The 19,905-nt window shown below is 44.9% G+C and overlaps 1 protein-coding gene across 2 annotated transcripts; it reads right to left on the bottom strand.

Annotated features, from left to right (window-relative positions):
* Nucleotides 1-104: 104 nt before the first annotated feature.
* On the bottom strand, nt 105-18,916 carry PSMG3 (proteasome assembly chaperone 3). 2 transcript variants are annotated; one of them, XM_085885088.1, is made up of 3 exons: nt 18,644-18,916; nt 5,787-6,028; nt 105-609 (listed from the first exon to the last, which is right to left on the bottom strand). In XM_085885088.1, exons 2-3 carry the CDS (start codon nt 6,009-6,011, stop codon nt 457-459), a joined length of 378 nt encoding a protein of 125 aa, XP_085741214.1. In that variant the 5' UTR covers nt 6,012-6,028; nt 18,644-18,916; the 3' UTR covers nt 105-456. The 2 variants fall into 2 exon arrangements, with proteins under 2 accessions (XP_085741214.1, XP_085741204.1); XM_085885078.1 differs by lacking the exon at nt 18,644-18,916 and adding an exon at nt 12,889-13,130 and having other exon boundaries at nt 106-609.
* Between the last annotated feature and the right edge of the window lie 989 nt (nt 18,917-19,905).

Here is a 19,905-nt window from a genome sequence, read left to right on the forward strand (position 1 = left end):
TGGTGGGGCTTTCATTTTTAAACAAACAAACAAAAACATTATTGTCCAAAATTGAAAATAAATCATCTTTGCCAGAGATATTTAAAATGGGGCAAAAATTGAAAAACTCACCAGTGTATCTACCAGAAAGATATGACAACTTTAATGTACACAAATCAGTGCAAGACTTGATATTAGTAATAATTACACAAATTAGTGCAAGTAAAAGAGGCTACTCATCTCCTTGCATAGATTGAACAAGTTGTATGAATGCATTTCCTGTTCAATAACTACAATCTGCATGTACAAAAGCATCAAACGAACTTCATCATATTCTGGTACTTCTTTGTGAAAAAGGTACAAGCACAGCCAGAACACAGCACAACTGATGACCAAAGGTGCTTTGGGTCCAGCATACACATACAGTATACAACTGAGCAGGCCTTGCAATGCCTGCATCATTTATTGGTGGTGGTGTCACCAGATGCGGCACAAATCAATAAGCTGGCGAAGTTCACTCAGGGCCTGTGGAGAGATGGTCCGCAATGCCAGACCCAGCAGAACTGGCTGAAGTCCAGCCTCACGGCATATTGGTTCAGCCAGGTTTTTTGCCAGCACATGAGTCATGGGCTAAAGAGGACAGGGGAAGAGATCAATTGGTTCACGAAAAAAAATAAGTGACCACTATATTCGTTATTGTTGTCTGTCTGTCGGTCTGTCCCGAGCATAGCTCCGTGGGTTTTGATTCGATCCTGATAAAATTTTGGTAGGAGGTTTATATCATGATCTAGTTGTGTTTTCCTGAAAATGGGCATGGTGCGCCCATATTGGGTGGAGCCACGCCCAAAAAACGTGTTTTTAGGGGGTAGCCGATTTCAATTTGCATCTTATCTGTTGCATCTTATCTGGGGTTTGTCGAATCTGGCAGGGATTTCGGTATTTGGTTTGCCCAATGGCACCTGCATAGCCCCACGGAGCTCGATTTTTCATTTTCGTCCCAAGGTCAAGGTCACAAGGTCAAAGTCACAAGGTCACAAACTTAGAAAATTTCGAATTTTGATATAAAAAAAAATCATACGACCGCCCAAACTTTGAGAGCTAGGATGACAATATTTTTTATGCATAATCTTGAGGTCATTCCCCACCTAAAGTCTTGAAACTATTTTGCTCTATCTCGAACACCTTGCCCGTGGCGCCCCATTCAAGTTTGTTTTTACGGATTTCATCAAAGTATGGATAATCCGAGGAGTGCGAAATGCCATATAGCCTATATGACGTTATATTGTTCCTGGAATGTTCCAGAGGAAGTTTTGCACCAAAGGTCATAATCCTTGACCTTTGACCTTTAAAGTTCACAAAGGTCAAATTTTCAAAGTTGTGGGAATCGAACCGGGTTTTCGACCTTCTTCGACGAACTAACTCCAATAAGCTATAGCACGTATCCCGTTTCCTTATTTAAATGTCCACAACATTGTTTTGTGACATTTAAAGGTTATGCAAAGGTCAAATTTTGAAAGTTGTTGAACAAAACCGGGTTTTCGACATTTTGCAGCTAATAACCTGTCACTCGTACCACATCATGTTGATCATTTTTATAACTTGGTCAAACATTATCACATTGTCTCATCCTTGACTTCTGAAACAATCAACATCGTCAAATACTGCTCGTGAACCATCGTCGTCTTCAGACTTGTTTTCATTTAATTCAATTGAAAAAAAAAAGGAAGTTAAGATACAATTGCTCTCTGGTGGGGAAAAACAGAAAAAAGAAGTCAAAAGAAAGTAGATTTTCAACTACAGACATTAGATTGAGAGCATCTTTAATTTTTTTTTTTAACCAGGACAGCAGGTCCAAGCAGCAAAATTAGAATATAAAATGAGTTTTATTGCACAATTTTTAAAACAGTGAAACAAACTCTTCCTTTCTCAAACAAACTCTCTGTTTGCTTTATCAAGGCACAAGATTCCACTCCATAGATAACCGGTCTTATTAGTCTCGCCCCGAAGAGGGTGCGAGACTATTGCAATGCCCCTGTCTTATGTCTGCGTCTATATATTTCCACTTTAAAAATGTTTTTCTCTGCAACCGCTTGCCCGATCAATGCAAATTTTTAAACATAGGAGGGACTCCCCATGGAGAATATTTTATTGACAACTCTCCCACATAGTATGGCAGCCATATTGGATTATAGGAAAAAAAATGGACATCTTTTTCTCCAAAACAGCTCAACAAAAAAAATTGAAACTCAACAAATGTCATGAACTCCCCATGGGGTATACAAGGTGATAACAATGATGTCAGTGGTGAAGTGGTATTCCAGCTATAATTGGTTGAATTGAAATCTTTATATAAAAACTGAAATTTCATGTGACTGATCTATACCTCGATGTGAGTGAAGAATACAATTTATGAGGTTCATACCCCATGCCAAGAAAACAGACATAATAGGGTGCATGAATGACACGGGTATATGGGCCATAATTGCATTGCGCCATAATAGTAGCGTGTTCAGTTAACAACGTGCGAGGAGAGACTGCGCTCAACGAGTGCAGTTAGAGTTACCCAATCTTTACCCACAGCTCATCCAAACTTCAATAAGCTTTTACACTATACCTTGCATCCAGATTTGATTTCCAAGTTGTCTTCCTTTAGTATTCAGTGCCTCCTGATCAAATGGTTGTCTGACTTTCTCTATGAGCAGAAACAGCCAGTGGCCATTGTTGGAGTCCTTTCCCATGATCTTTTTCTTCAGGTTGGGGTTCCACAAGACAGTGTCTTAGGACTGATGCCATTGTTGATTGACATCAGTGATCTATATGATTCTCTTGAAAACAAATGTTACCTTTTTGATTTTGGCTCCAATTTGTGTAGAACAATAAATCCCTCTTGTGAAAGGATAGGGACTGCTGAATCCCTTTCATCAGACCTGGAAAATATAAGCCAGTAGTCAGCTACCTTGAGCATGACATTTAATGCCAGCAAGCCACACACTCTCACATTTAAAAGATAGGCAATGAAACTATCCACTCCATTTTTCTGGACAGCCACTGGAAGAGGTACAGTCTGAAAGATATCCTTGATCTCACTCTCTGTCATTCCCTTTCATAGGAGGATTATATAATCACCAAATTAGCATCAATGGCTAGTCACCATCTATGCATTCTCTGTGGAGCTATGGCATTCCTGAGCCACAGCAAGCTCAAGGTGCACAAGGCTTTTATACAGAGCTCCATGGAATATGACTCCTAACTCTGGGCTGGTGCTAATGATTCCCACATTGCTCCTCTTGAGGCAGTCAAAAACAAGGCCTCCACACCAGTGGAGCCTCAAGACAGGTGGTGGATTCCCAAGTACTATCAATTTACATCAGGGAGTAGGTTGCTAACCTTTTATTATCCCCCGTTGAACTTAGTCTGAAACGGGGGCTTAGGATTTGGTCTCGATTTTTGTGTCTGTGCGTTCGTCCGCAATAGAGTCTGACAATATATCAATATAATTTTTCATGTGGATATACTAGTATTGGAATTCTGAATATACCGATATACCGAAAAAAATCAATATGAAAAAAAAAACGATATATCACCAACAAATTGAAGAAAGGTGTTTACAATCTTTAAATACCGTACATGATTTTAAAACCTTAGATGCACTCGGCGTCTTGGCAAAACATTTAACACAACCCGTCCTTGAACGACTTGTTGATGGACACATTGAGGGGCTGCGGGAGCGATGTCATCATGCCTGGGGATGATGATGAGATCGGTGTTGTTCCGACAGAACAGCACTTTGGTGTTGTCGGTCTTGTGACAAATGAACACGTCCAGGCTAAGCATGCTCTGTCGTCAGGAGAGACCGCCATCTGGCCTACTACTCCAGACTGTGTGCACCCAGTCCTGGACCAGTCCCTCGTCTATTCACCCCTTCTGCTGCATACGAATAATGACGCCGGCTGAAAACTTGTCTTTGGGCATTGTCTTCCTCTTCAACACGACAAATGCAGAAAGCTTGCCACTGCCTGTGGTGCAGGTAAGCATGGCAGTGAATCGGTCCTTCTTGTGACCAGTGGTGTTGATAGTCATATTGCGTGCAAGCTTATTTGAGGTGGGTGCTCAGTAATCAGACTAGTAGCGGTCCTTTTCCTCCAGAGACCGGATAGCATCAATTCGCGCATCAAATGCAACCATTAGGTTTTCCCTCTAATAGAGGCGGGACAAAAAGGGGTGGAGCTGAGAGTGAGTTATGAGAGGTTCAGTGCATGGCTTAACGTGAATTCTCTCGCTGTTGTTTTTCTTGTTTGCTATATTTGGAGTGTTAATAAAGTTATTATACACTCGATCTGCAATTATCCTCACCAAAGACTCCAGCTATTGTGAATAATTCTTCTTTTGATGCGAGACCAGGTGTTCTTCTTCTTTTGTGTTTAATGACATTTTCAGAGCCACGAGGCTCTATATACGCCAGACACCTAAACTCCAGCCTGTTGGCTTAGCTGTTAGGGTGGTGGCTTGGGAATCTCGGGTCCTGAGCTCGAGGCCCATTGGCCACTGAATTAACACCAGGAGGTTGACTCAGCCTGTCATCCTTCCGAGGTCGGCAAAATGAGCATCAGTATACTGGTAATCGGGGCACTGCATCAGCGGCATAGCCGCGCCCCGAACCAATGATGCAACCAGTAGCCAAAAACGCAGCACACGACGGGAACCTAAATTCTGGGCATCTCAAGTTTTTATTTATTTATTTAATTTCCACAAACAGTTAGCAAAACGCAATACAAACTCTTAAACTGAACCGATTTTCAAAATTTAAATGGCAAAATTTAGCTTCACAGCAGTTTTGACTGCTAAAAAAAAAACAAAAAAAAAGTGTTCATTTGGAATATAATTAAAATTCAGCATTGATCTTTTTTAAGAATGATTTATTTTCGATACCCATGTATTAACTGCACTACAAAATTTTACCTTTTTTGCTGAGAAAAAAAGTGCGGATTTTGCACTGGAAAAATATGGTATTTGCGCTCTTCTCCAAAACTACACATGACTGATGAAGCTTAACGACAACCCAAATCACCCGTGATGTAACAAAGCTTATCGTGTGCATAAAAATCTGCACTCATCAAAGGGGTTTATGTGTGGGGGGGGAAGGGTTACCCCCAAAATAGGTATTTACTCTCTTCTCCACAACCTTCATCACCCTTGATCACCCTTGATGTGCCAAAGCTTGTTCACAGCATTAAAAAAAATTCAGGGTCTAAGCGGGTCTGCGGGGGGTTTCAGTGACTGTTGCTCCAAATCCAAATGGGCTTCAGGACAGGTTATTCTAATTTTTTTTTTTTCTACCAATTATACTCTCATCCTGCTCCTCATACTCTCTCAACAACCTCTGTAACACCCCCCCCACCCCTTCTTACAGATGCCAGAAACCTTTCAATTGCTGCCCCCCACCCCAAGTCAAGTCTAAACTTAAGTTACCTCCATTCATCTGTTGCCTTCATCGCTGTCTCAATATCTTCCCTTCATGATTTCAAACCTGCTTTTCACCACCACCTCAAGTCCTCACATTTGCATCTCTGATGTGTACTGCACCCTCTGAGTATTTCCATCCTTTACCTGTAATTTCTCCTCTTGTGCTGCGATATAATTATATATTCATGTCCTACCATTTTACGTTGGCCTCATTTTATGCCTGTTGACTCTTGTCTCCGTTATGCTGCTCTTCCACGAGCCTCAATACCTGAATAAAAAGAAGCTATATAAAATTAGGAGAGTGTAAATCAAATATTTTTGGGTTGAAAAATGTAATGACCAACCTCATCTGGGCCAAGCAGGACTCGACTTTCACAAGGAGCTTGATCTGATGAGTTGGTTGGTAACGCAGGAGACATTGAAACCAGTGTGCCAATACGGCCGCATTGTGAGACCGTGACGAACACTCGGTCAGCAAAAGCAGCACATACCACCTGTGTGCTCACGCCACACACTTTTCCGCTCACTTCCCGTGTCCGTACAGGCATCGCGTCGTCTCTACATGCCATTTGTGTTGCAGGAGATACTGCCAGGAAAGAGCAAAGCCAAAAACTGAATAATCGGAAAAGGTTCAGTTCATGGCAGCTATGGGATAGTGCAGTGATTTGTTTGGCACAAGGCAGTATTTATTTTGAACCATTACCTAAACCTTTTTACACTGCCTATAGTGTACGAGGTGTGTTCAAAAAAGTATCCAACCTTAATTTTTCGTGCGTTTACAAATGAAGCTAGGGAGGCGTGGTTTGGTGCACGTATGTAGGCGATCCTAATCCATATGAGTAAAAATTTTCCTGCCTGCAGAAGCTGTCTGTCGCCGACAGACCGTCGATGAGTGAGTAAGTGTAAGTGAGCGCCGTCGGATTTTCGTTTTTGACAAAATGACGGATCACTGTGGTCTCATCACCAGTGATCACTGTGTTGAAGAAGTTGGGATCGCTGTTCACAGTCTCCAGCATGTCCTGTGCGATCTCCAAACGGAGTTGCTTCTGCTCGATCGTTAGCAGCTTTGGCACAAACTTCGCTGAGATTCTCCTGAAGCCCAAATCCTCAGTCACAATGGAATGAACGGATCCAATGCTGATGCCCGCCTCGTCTGCAAGTTCTCTGATCGTGATTCGACGATCCTGCATCAGCAGGGTCCTCACTTGGTCAATTACGATCTCATTTTGGGATGTTGAGGGACTACCAGAACGTGCTTCACTTTCCACCGATGTGCAACCATCTTTGAAGCGGTTGTACCACTCTTTTATCTGTGTGGTGCCCATTGCTTCATTCCAGAAGGCCTGTTGAATCTTGCGGATCGTTTCCACTTGGGAATCGCCAAGCTTTACACAAAATTTGATGCAGTGGCGTTGTTCAAGTTTTTCCGTCATTTTGTCAAAAACGAAAATCCGACGGCGCTCACTTACACTTACTCACTCATCGGCGGTCTGTCGGCGACTGACAGCTTCTGCAGGCGGGAAAATATTCACGTATACGGATTAGGATCGCCTACATACGTGCACCAAACCACGCCTCCCTAGCTTCATTTGTTTACGCATGAAAAATTAAGGTTGGATACTTTTTGAACACACCTCGTATATTGCATGATATTCAGAGGGAATACATCAGTAAGCTTTCTTAACATTTAGAAACACTTATATAAAGCCACAAGGAAGCATTGATTTGAATTTGTTGAAGATTCAGATTTGAAATTGCTATAATTAACCTCCGCCATCAAAGATGGACAGAGGTTACTGTTTTCACCCCTGTCTGTTTGTTTGTTTGTTTGTTTGTTTGTGAACAGTATTACAGAAAAACTCCTTGACGGATTTCGATGAAACTTGGTGGGGGGATTAGGTATGGTCCAAGGATCATGCCATTAGATTTTGGACTTGGTCCAAAGTCCAATATGGCCACTATGGCGGCCATTTTGAAAAAATATTTGAATTTTTGTTTTTGCATTTCTACGTTTTAAGTGATTTGAACCCAACCCCCCCCACCCCAAAAAAAAATTGTAAGAGAAAAAAAAAAAAATTTTGCAACTTTTTTTTCCAAGAAAATTTCAATTTTTTTTTTGCATTTCTACATGTTATAAGTGATTTCCAACAAAAAATATGCCAAAATTATAATTGCGGCTGATTTTGGAACTTCAGGTGGATATACCCATGGAAAATCAATTTCTGTCTCAAGGAATCTAGTTATGACGAATGAATTGAGTATGTAAAAGTTAAAAGTAAAAGGGAAAGCTGAAAACTATAACTCTGTGAGCACTGTTGACGTCAAATTGAATGAATAGGATATCAGGTTCACTTGAGTGACCCAGCACAGGCCTTGCATTTTCAAAATCGGACGGGGCTGGTAAATCAGCCTCGTCATGTGGGGTGAGGGGGGCTGATTTTAAAATTGCTTCAAAATCTTGTGGATTAGTTTTTATAAATTGTTTTAACATGTGGTCCAAATTGACCAATGTACGTACAAACTGAACTGCCAAAGAATCTGAATAAACTGAGCCTAATCCTAACTATGTAATTTCAAAATGTACCTTAAACGGCCCTTCTTGGGGCCAAACACAAAGTTCTGAGAAACAGAACTTTCTGCTCAAGCACAGTACTTTCCCACAATCCTTTTCATTAAAAAGTATTAGAACTAAGTTGTCTTTGTTGTTGTGGATTATTACCTGTAATGACAAATGTTCTGACGATTTGCATGAATGATGTGCCGGTACAATACATTACATGTATGCCATTGAACTGGGACCATTCAAGTATTATGTACACAAGTCCAACCCATTTCTCCCCCTGGACTAGCCCACTGTGTTCAACATATACATGGGGATACATCTTGACTTTTCACTGCCATTACCTTGTCATGTAGGTTGTACTTGCATGTCCACACCTGGATCCACCAGTAACATAGTAATAATGTTAAAAGATTTATTCTCGTAACAAATTTAAAACTTTATTCGCTGCAAAGCTGAATGACCAAAAAAAAAAAAATCTGAACAGTCGCAAATTTAATGAGTTTATTGATGCATTTCTGTCTCAACAAAACTAATTTATCTGCAAGTATCTCTCTCTCCAGTCCAATAACATAACAGATACATGTGTTCAGTACATTCTGCCAAATACTAATTAACTTTAGTAGGTTTAGTATTGATGTAAATGTTCAGGCAGAAACCCCCAAAAGTCACCATCATCAGACTCATCAGATAATTGTGAAAGATTCATCCCCTGAGCTGTACTACCTGAAGATAAGTCCAACACAACAGTATTCTCATCATCTGTGGAGATGGCTTCAACCATGTCATTGTCCGTTTCTCGTGTCCAAAAGGAGACCAATGGTGTTGAACAAAGGTGTTTTGTTTTACCATACAGGTAATCTTAGCTTTTTTTTTTTTTTTTTTTTTCCACAACTTGATTTTACGGGGCCGATAAAAAGACCCCCTGAAAATCGACCACCGGGTCGATCACGTGGGCGAGGCCGATCGGCCCCGTCAAAATGCAAGCCATGCTAGCAGTATTGGTGGCGGAGGTTTTGCACTCTACTGAGTGCTCCCCCTCTAGTTTTTAAAAGTGATACTTCACCATTGAAAGATGGGGCCAAAAATGATATATAGCACGATATTTCAAAAAGTTGCAGATGGATTATTACAAAACCTGGTGGATGAGTTGGGTCAGTGACAAGAACAAGCTGATTAGATTTTGGTTCAGGTTCGGATCCAGATGTGGCCTATCAATGGGATACAAAACGCAAACTGTTCAGCTTGGCAGAGGTATATGTACTACCGAGTGCCGTTCTAGTTGAGAATTATTTTACAGTAGTTGAAACACGATGTATACATGCGTTAAACAGCACGTGCTCACCAGAATCAATTTCGTTCATATAATTTAGAAAACTGAACATGGAAGAAGTATGTCACATGCATCATATTTAAATAAAATTAATGGTATACTTGTTGGATCCCAGAGTACCTAAGGTTAAAGTAAATTTACAAAATGCCATCTAATAAAGAGTCAAAAATGATTTTGAGGTAGTTTATAGAGAAATTATAAAATAATAATGGCATGGGAGTGAATTTTCAATCGGATAATGATGATTAACAGGATTTGTTTGCGAGTGAACTTAAGATCATCTCGTTTTATATATTCACTTAAAATATAAAATTTATAGTGAAGCGAGGAGGAGGAGAAGGAGAAGGAGAAGGAGAAGGAGAAGGAGAAGGAGAAGGAGAAGGAGAAGGAGAAGGAGAAGGAGAAGGAGAAGGAGAAGGAGGAGGAGGAGGAGGAGGAGGAGGAGGAGGAGGAGGAGGAGGAGGAGGAGGAGGAGGAGGAGGAGGAGGAGGAGGAGGAGGAGGAGGAGGAGGAGGAGGAGGAGGAGGAGGAGGAGGAGGAGGAGGAGGAGGAGGAGGAGGAGGAGGAGGAGGAGGAGGAGGAGGAGGAGGAGGAGGAGGAGGAGGAGGAGGAGGAGGAGGAGGAGGAGGAGGAGGAGGAGGAGGAGGAGGAGGAGGAGGAGGAGGAGGAGGAGGAGGAGGAGGAGGAGGAGGAGGAGGAGGAGGAGGAGGAGGAGGAGGAGGAGGAGGAGGAGGAGGAGGAGGAGGAGGAGGAGGAGGAGGAGGAGGAGGAGGAGGAGGAGGAGGAGGAGGAGGAGGAGGAGGAGGAGGAGGAGGAGGAGGAGGAGGAGGAGAAGAGAAGAAGAAGAAGAAGAAGAAGAAGAAGAAGAAGAAGAAGAAGAAGAAGAAGAAGAAGAAGAAGAAGAAGAAGAAGAAGAAGAAGAAGAAGAAGAAGAAGAAGAAGAAGAAGAAGAAGAAGAAGAAGAAGAAGAAGAAGAAGAAGAAGAAGAAGAAGAAGAAGAAGAAGAAGAAGAAGAAGAAGAAGAAGAAGAAGAAGAAGAAGAAGAAGAAGAAGAAGAAGAAGAAGAAGAAGAAGAAGAAGAAGAAGAAGAAGAAGAAGAAGAAGAAGAAGAAGAAGAAGAAGAAGAAGAAGAAGAAGAAGAAGAAGAAGAAGAAGAAGAAGAAGAAGAAGAAGAAAGACAAGGACAAGGACAAGGACAAGGACAAGGACAAGGAGAAGAAGAAGGAGGAGAAAATAAAAATCAGAAATTCACAAAGAAAAGTTTGTCATTGAGAGAATCAATATTCACAAAAACTGGAAGAACAGTTGAGTTGAAAAAGCAAGAACGACATAAAGTCGAAGTTTTGTCCAAAACAAATGAGACAAGGCTTGGGCAGTCCAACATTTTGTCCACAGAGTGGCTTTCAACGCTTCAATGCTCTCCCAGAGGTGCGGAGAGATATGGCCTGCAACACACAATCACAGTCTGGAAGTGATATAACGTGTGTGGATGAGAAACTCGAGTCCTCCATTTCTGCATGCAAAGACAGATCAGCACCATCTTGAGGTGGAGAAAATAATAATAATTTTTTTTTTAAAAAGAGAGTGGTGTCGGAATAAGACCTTTCTTGGGGATTCACTTCTTTCTGAGTGTAAACAAGACATTTCAAGTTAGTAGGATGCTCAACTTCAATCGGTAGGTGTTCATTTAACCCAAAAAGGATGTCCTGGTGCAGTGTCAGCAAGGGCTGCTGCATCATAGAGCATATTATGCAATGAAGATGAAGATTGCATGCCGTCTTTAGGAAGAATATTGCTAATACAAAGGCTCCAAACTCCACTCACATATTAAATCGGGTGATGATGTCAATTATTATGGGATGTCGATCTAAAAGGTCAGGTTGGGAAAAGAAAATGCATGGATCGAACAATAACACGGCTGTAATGGGAACAAAAACTGGACTCGGTGGTGTCGTGGTAGAGCGTCCGCTCCGAATCCGTTGGTTCGGCAGTTGAAACCCCGGACGAGTCATACCAAAGGCTTCAACAATGGTAAATGCTGCTAAATTGCTCGACGTTCAGCATTTATAAGGATAGAGTGTGGACAAACAATGCCGGGAAGGCAATGGCAAACAACACAATATAATCGTTGCCAAGTAACTGCTTTGGCAGCCTCAATGCTCTGTCAAGAGTGTGGTACATCAAAATTAGTGAAATGGCCTCTTGTGTTGTTCCTCAGCTTCCTTGTATTATGTATGGCACAAGCTGATGATGTCATCTTGACATTTACAGCTGATGATGCCTTCTTGAACCGTCGAGGGGGTGGGGACCCTGTGTGTTTCCACTGCATGCTCTGTTGCTTCGTTGCAGGATCAAAGTGGTGAACCCATGTTTTGTCCCGTGTGACAGTTCGCTGGAGGAAATCGTTTGGATAAACATGAAAACGGTCCGGGAAATGTCCAGCCAAGCTCTTTTCTGGTGACGGACGACGATGAGAAAACAACCAGGGGAACAAATGAACAAGCCTCTGGCACGTCCCTCTGGCACGTCCCTCTGGCACGTCCCTCTGGCACGTCCCTCTGGCACGTCCCTCTGGCACGTCCCTCTGGCACGTCCCTCTGGCACGTCCCCGTGGCACGTCCCCGTGGCACGTCCTTCTGGCACGTCCCCCTGGCACGTCCCTCTGGCACGTCCCTCTGGCACGTCCTTCTGGCACGTCCCCCTGGCACGTCCCTCTGGTCGTCTCTGGCACGTCCCTCTGGCACGTCCCTCTCGCACGTCCCTCTGGCACGTCCCCCTGGCACGTCCCTCTGGTCGTCTCTGGCACGTCCCTCTGGCACGTCCCTCTCGCACGTCCCTCTCGCACGTCCCACGTCCCTCTCGCACGTCTCTCTGGCACGTCCCTCTCGCACGTCTCTGGCACGTCCCTCTCGCACGTCTCTTTGGCACGTCCCTCTCGCACGTCTCTTTGGCACGTCCCTCTCGCACGTCTCTGGCACGTCCCTCTCGCACGTCCCTCTGGCACGTCCCTCTGGCACGTCCCCCTGGCACGTCCCTCTGGTCGTCTCTGGCACGTCCCTCTGGCACGTCCCTCTCGCACGTCCCTCTCGCACGTCCCACGTCCCTCTCGCACGTCTCTCTGGCACGTCCCTCTCGCACGTCTCTGGCACGTCCCTCTCGCACGTCTCTTTGGCACGTCCCTCTCGCACGTCTCTGGCACGTCCCTCTCGCACGTCCCTCTCGCACGTCTCTTTGGCACGTCCCTCTCGCACGTCTCTGGCACGTCCCTCTCGCACGTCTCTGGCACGTCCCTCTCGCACGTCCCTCTCGCACGTCTCTTTGGCACGTCCCTCTCGCACGTCTCTGGCACGTCCCTCTCGCACGTCTCTGGCACGTCCCTCTCGCACGTCCCTCTCGCATGTCTCTGGCACGTCCCTCTCGCACGTCCCTCTGGCACGCGCCTCCATCGCATCCTGTAACTGTATGAGGATAGTAAGACACGTGCGATCATTACACGACATAATTACACAGGTTCGAAACGAGTACAACAACAAAAAACTATCGATCGCGTTACCTTGGTGTTGCTGTGCAGCTGCAATTGAATGAATTTCTGTTCATGAAGAAACTCACACCGCTCAGTTCACTGCACGGCAATCCCTCTTGGGATTTGGCTTTAACTTCATCGTTTTACCTCAGCATATTGTAAGGATATTTAAAAATACAATTTGTCTTTATAAAGCCCTTCCATTAAAATAACAACAAACAAGGAAAAATAGGTTTTCACACGAAGATATTTTTTTTTTGGACCATGACTACTATAACGACCTATCTCGACATGGCCACTTTGCACCGAACAAAATTTAGTAATCGGGAAGGATCATCATTCTCGACTATAAAGGGGTTTTACATGAGATAAAGGTGGCGTAGCGGGGAACTTAAGAGCTATGTACATTCCCCTTTGAACTATCCAGCCTGGGTTCGAATCTCGGCCCAGATATAGTCAAGTCATTGTAGAACAGGAGGGCATGAGCCCCGTGTCCTCCTATCTTCTGTAAAACAGTGCCATGTACTCGATAGACAGGGACGAAGGCTCTGAAGTGGGAACAACAGGTTCAATTCGGACACCGGCGGGTCACCTGACTGCTTAACCACGCCCCGGTGCACCAATGTATGCATACATTATCATAAATTACTGGTACATCTCATCTCCCTCCCCCAATTTTTATTATTATTTATTATTTATCTATTTTTAATGCAATTCAAGATGCTCAGGAGGCTTACAGACACGAGCTGATCTTCGAAGGGCTTGTGGAGGGCTGTCCTTGCTTGCGACTGCTGTGGGGTTCTCAATCAGGGGTACAGGGTCGGGAAGGAGTTCAGGTACATTGAAGGGTGAAAAGCTATAATGAGGAAACACCTCAGGTACAAACACAGGTGGTGTTAATACAGGAGTGGGGGACAAAGACACTTGAGCCGGTTCAATGTTTGGCTCCGCATGACGTAACCTGAGTTGGTCAACATGTTTATGTATGTATCTGCCATCATATAACGTCACAAGAAACATCATCTCACCAATGTTATCCATAACGATGCCGGATAACCACTTGGTTCCACATCCGGAGTTCAACTCTTAAACAGGATCATTTATCTGGAAGTTGTGGTGTCCAGATGTTTGGTCGTGATTACGTTTCTGTTGATACTTGTTATTCTCGCAATGGAGTTTGGGTATACCATGTTGCGCAAACATGGTACGTAGAGCTTCAATTGTTACAGCGGAGGATGAGGATGGCACCACGAGAGCTTCAATCCATTTGGAGTGGGCAACAACTACGATAAGGAAAAGCTTCCCTTGAAATGGACCAGCATGGTCGATGTGTAGTCCGGACCATGGTTTTGATGGCCACGACCACATGGCCAATGGAGACTGCGGCGGTGTCTTGGCATGGGCTTGACAAGTGAAACAATGGCGTACACTGGACTCTATGTCACTGTCCAAACCAGGCCACCAAACATGGACTCGGGAAACAGTCTTCATGGTGACGATGCCTGGATGAGCATTGTGGAGTTCACTGATAATTTTCCTGCAGAGTTTAGGTGGAATTATCACACGGCTACCCCAAAGCAGGCAGTCTGCATCAATAGAGAGCCCATCCTTCCGGATGAGGTATGGTTTCGCCCCTTCCGGTAGTGATGCCCAATCACCTGACATAACACAGCGTTTAATTTGTAACAAATCTGGATTGCTATTGGTAGCACAAGCAATCTGCTTAGCGGTTATGTGCACCTCATGGTGAAAGACGTGAGCCTTGAGATGAATGATATTGCCAGAGTGTGGAGGTTCAGGAATGGTTACGGGAAGCAGCAAGTGACTGAGTTCCTCAGAACAGCACATTTCCTTCACCGGGCGGTAAACCAATGAATCATCGTAACCGGCAAGGGTCAACGCCCAACGTTGTACACGACCTGATGATGTCGGCAGAATGGCTCAAGTTTCTCCCAGGAGAAATAACAAGGGTTGGTGATCAGTCTCAATGGTAATATGTCTTCCAAAGATATTGTTGTGGATCTCCGCCACTCCGGCGTGCGGACGACCGCTTTTAGCTAATTTGCGGCTGCACGCGCACACCGGAAGTGGCAATCCAGTCATAGCTTCCGGATCAATGCCGAAATCCAGCTACGGGTGTGTTTTTAACCACACCACAACCTTGTCAATCCTCTGCCCGCGCTACAGGGTCAATCGCCGAATTGTCGATTTACTTAATTATTCGCGTGGTCAGACTACCGAGCGATTGTACCTCAACGGGACCTGTACGGAAACGAACCGCTTTAAGCAACCCGTTCCGTTTGCGATTGCCGAGCGGTTTTATATCGCCAAGCCCCGTCAGACCCAATTACTTCATTGGCTATTAATAACCAGCTGCTTATTCCGAACGCAATTAGGGCAGTTCAATGGAGGAAGGGATGCAACGAGCAGGTGAATATTCAAACAATGCAGACATTTATTTGTACATGCACATATGCAAGAATTGGGGGTAAGGGACAAGACACAAGCAAAAAGACCTCCAGCCATTGTCTATTATCATTTGCATGCATTTATAACAATTCTCTACTTAACGGACAAGGGGCCACAGACTTCCATGCAAAAACCCCAGAAAAGAAAAGGGAGAACAGGACCCGTAGGCCTTTAATGTTCCTCGGAGCTTGGACGACTGAAGGAGCTCCGCGAGGCCATGCAGGTTACCTTGTCGCCCTGGAGACGACTCGATGGGACTTTCGGTCGGCGACCCTCCGTATGTCTCGTCGTCAACACGGCAGCTGGTGTAATGGCAGCTCGGTTGGTCCAGGCCTTGCCATGCAGCCTGGTCGATCGGGCCTGGCCGACGATGCTTCCGAGGAGTGAACGGGCCTTTCTCTTTTCGTCTTGATGCTCTTTTAAGAGCCCACTCACTCCTCAGCGTCACTCGGACCGTCCCGGGGCCCGATCACTTCGGACCGTTATGTCGCTGGCTCGCGACTTCTCTCCGGCTGGCGACCTCTCTCCGGCTGGCGACTTTGCTGCCGCCTCCACCGGCCAACAACTCTGCACTGTACTGCAGGCTTGACTGGATTCCAGGCTCCAAACTCCACTGGACTCCAACGACCGAGCTCCACTCAACAACCGAGCTCCACTCCGAACTGGTTTCTTGGCGTTTCAGCCCGGCCTTTTATCGGGTTCGGGGATGGTGTTTGGTCTTTCACCTTCGACCCTTCACCCCCGGCTGGCTACGCCCCTTTTGTCATTCTGATCCGATCTTGCCGTCAAACGCGGACGTGGTAGGAATCACCAACTTTCGCTCCATCGAGGAAGTCGTCGTGTTTGTCGGCGGAGATGTTGTTCGTTTGTGAATGCCGTTGCTGGCGAAAAGATGGCGCCGACGTGGAGATGATGGTGAGGAGATGTTGTTCGTTTGTTGAAATGGTTGTTGTTGTTGAAAAGATGGCGTTGTTTGTGGAGATGATGGTGAGGAGATGTTGTTCGTTTTAAAATAAAGATAGCAAAAGAATAACGGCTCACTCAAAGATGCACAGCCCGTTAGACATTGGTGGGGAAATCTAACCTCGAACACACACTTACCGAAATAACTGATTTCTGGGAAACCTGAATGGTGTTCTGTGAATTTCCACAACTTTAACAATATATTCATGCATCTTTAAGGTGCCCCAGACACACACTAACGCCTCGTTCTATTTCAGCATTGCGACGTTCAGTGTCAGAGATGGTTCTTGATGCATACGCAACAGGCTGGAGATTACTGGTTCCATTTGTTTGCAACAATGCACACCCGATGCAGTATGAAGAGCTATCACAACTGAGAACAAGTTCCTTAGATGGGTCATAATGGACAAGTGATGGTGAGGAGGACAGTATGGTTTTAGCAGCCTTGAACGCTCTTGTTTAGGCAGCTTCCCATTTCCAGACAACGCCTTTCCTTAGGAGAAGTTGCAGAGGCTCGACGGATTTGCTCAGTTGAGGCAGTAAATTCCCAAAGTGGGTCAACATACACAGGAATGCATGAAGTTCTGAAATATTTTGTGGCATTGGTACATTCACAATTGCTTCAACTTTGCTCGGAGAGGGCAAAATGCCTTGACAGGAGATTTGATGACCCAGGTATTCAACGACATGTGCCATAAAGGTACACTTCTCATGCCTTAGGCATAACCCAGATTGTGATAGCCGATTGAGGAGTTCGTGTAGGTTCTCAAGGTGTTCATGTTGTGACTTGCCAGCCACTAGGTATGTCGTCCTGAAATATGACTGTTTTTGGTACAGTTTTCAATAATGTCTCCATCCTGTGTTGGAAGATTGGTGCAGCAGAGCATATGCCAAATGGGCATCTGTTGTACATGTAGAATCTTCGATGAGTGCTGATGCATGTATAGGAGTTGGAATCATCATCCAGTTCCATTTGAGCATAGGCATTGGTCAAGTCAAGCTTAGTGAATGTCTGGCCACCCATGAGAGTGATAAACAGATCCTCTGCTTTAGGCAAAGGTTAGCCATCCAGCTTTGAATAGCAGTTGATCATCGTTTTGTAGTCCCCAAAAATGTGCACTGTTCATCTGCTTTGAGTATTGGGACGATAGGTGCTGCACAGTCAGAGTACTCAACTGGTGAGATGATGCCCTCACTCTGCAGGTGGTCAAGCTCACATTCGATCATTGATCGCATCATGTAGGGCACAGGTCTAGCCTTATGGAACAATGGCTGAGCATCTGCAGAAACATGAATCCTCACTTTGGGCCCTGCAAAGGTGCCAATACCATCGCTGAATAGGCCTGGGTACTTGTTGAGAATGGTATCATATCCATCATCAGAGTTGGAGACTCTGTTAACGTCGCTCCAATCAAGTCTGATTACTCAAAACCAATCTCGGCCTGAGAGGGTTGGTCCTTCTCCACGCAGTATCAGTAGTGGTAGGACATGAGTGCTGTTTCCATACCCTACAGTTACGTTAGCTGAGCCAACGACAGGAACCACCTCGTTGGAGTATGTTCTCAAGTCAGTAGATACAGGCCAGAGTGCAGGAGCCTTTCTCGGAGGGTAGATGGAGGTAATCTTGCTCTCACTCATAATTGATCTGGAAGCACCGGTATCAACTTCCTTCCTCACCGGAGTCATCGATTGCTACATCAACTATAATTGGAGCATTTGAACTTTGTTCCAACAGAGAAAACCTCATAAAGTTCGGCTGCAGACTGTGCTCTGTGACTTATCGTCCGCTGCATCAGGGTTCACCCGAATGTGAAAAGCAGGAGACAAGTTCTTTGATTTGGATCGAGAACAACGACACTCCAAGTACCCGTGCTTACCACAGTTGTCACAGGTATAATTCCTGTACCGACTTAGAATGCTTGATGATTACCACCACAACGCCAACAAGTTACCCCAACTTTCCGAGTAGATTCAGAAATGTCACGAGGTGGAGGCGAATTTGGTGGCTTGCTAAAACACTTTTGCTTGTAGCCAAAGGTTACCTTGTTAACCGATTGGTCCTGCTGAATAATGTTTGACTTGTTAGAGATCACACGCAGGATCTCGGAGGTTTACACACACGCAGTGGCTATTTCCATGACGATAGCCAAATTGGGGTCGGATTCAGGAAGGAGTTTCCACGGAATTGAGTCGTCATTGATGCCTATTGTAAAGCAACCATGTAAAATCTCTTCGAGTTTATCTGTAAACTTACAATGTTCGGCGAGTCTGCGTAAATCAGCCACAAACTCAGATGCTCAATGACCATCTTGACGATGGTGGGAAAAAAAATTATATCCTGAGACGATCTTACCCGGTTTAGGGTGATAATGTCTTTTCACGAGATTGACTGGCTCTTCATACGACTTGTCAGAAGATTTGGCTGGGGCAAGAAGATTTTTTGATGAGGCTGTACGTCGGGGTGCCACATACGGTCAGTAATACAGCTCTCCGCCTTTCAGCGTCCTCATCGGTGGCCATTTTGTTCGCCACGAAGTACTGCTTCACACAATCGGTATAGTCTTCCCAATCATCCCCCACTGCGTATTCTTGAAATATGCCGATACTCGAAGACATCCTCGTTGCCACGGTAATGTACTCGATAGACAGGGACGAAGGCTCTGAAGTGGGAACAACAGGTTTAAATCAGACACGGGCACAACACAGCATCGGAACATGGGCGGGTCACGTGACTCTGTTTAACCATGTCCCGGTGCACCCATGTATACATGCATTATCATAAATGACTGATCTCTCTCTCTCTCTCTCTCTCTCTCTCTCTCTCTCTCTCTCTCTCTCTCTCTCTCTCTCTCTCTCTCTCTCTCTCTCTCTCTCTCTCTCTCTCTCTCTCTCTCTCTCTCTCTCTCTCTCTCTCTCTCTCTCTCTCTCTCTCTCTCTCTCTCTCTCTCTCTCTCTCTCTCTCTCTCTCTCTCTCTCTCTCTCTCTCTCTCTCTCTCTCTCTCTCTCTCTCTCTCTCTCTCTCTCTCTCTCTCTCTCTCTCTCTCTCTCTCTCTCTCTCTCTCTCTCTCTCTCTCTCTCTCTCTCTCTCTCTCTCTCTCTCTCTCTCTCTCTCTCTCTCTCTCTCTCTCTCTCTCTCTCTCTCTCTCTCTCTCTCTCTCTCTCTCTCTCTCTCTCTCTCTCTCTCTCTCTCTCTCTCTCTCTCTCTCTCTCTCTCTCTCTCTCTCTCTCTCTCTCTCTCTCTCTCTCTCTCTCTCTCTCTCTCTCTCTCTCTCTCTCTCTCTCTCTCTCTCTCTCTCTCTCTCTCTCTCTCTCTCTCTCTCTCTCTCTCTCTCTCTCTCTCTCTCTCTCTCTCTCTCTCTCTCTCTCTCTCTCTCTCTCTCTCTCTCTCTCTCTCTCTCTCTCTCTCTCTCTCTCTCTCTCTCTCTCTCTCTCTCTCTCTCTCTCTCTCTCTCTCTCTCTTTCTCTGTCACACACACACACACACACACACACACGCACTACATCAGTCAACTTAAACTTTTATTGGGCCGGTATTAGTAATATTCGTCATCACTCCATTGTATCGATTATGCGAGTTCATCGAGGGCATTTATTTATTTATTTATTACGTACGCA

Source organism: Eptatretus burgeri, chromosome 1 (genome assembly GCF_056783735.1).
Source record: "Eptatretus burgeri isolate ZD-2024b chromosome 1, Ebu_testis_v1, whole genome shotgun sequence".
Classification (NCBI taxonomy): Eukaryota; Metazoa; Chordata; class Myxini; order Myxiniformes; family Myxinidae; genus Eptatretus; species Eptatretus burgeri.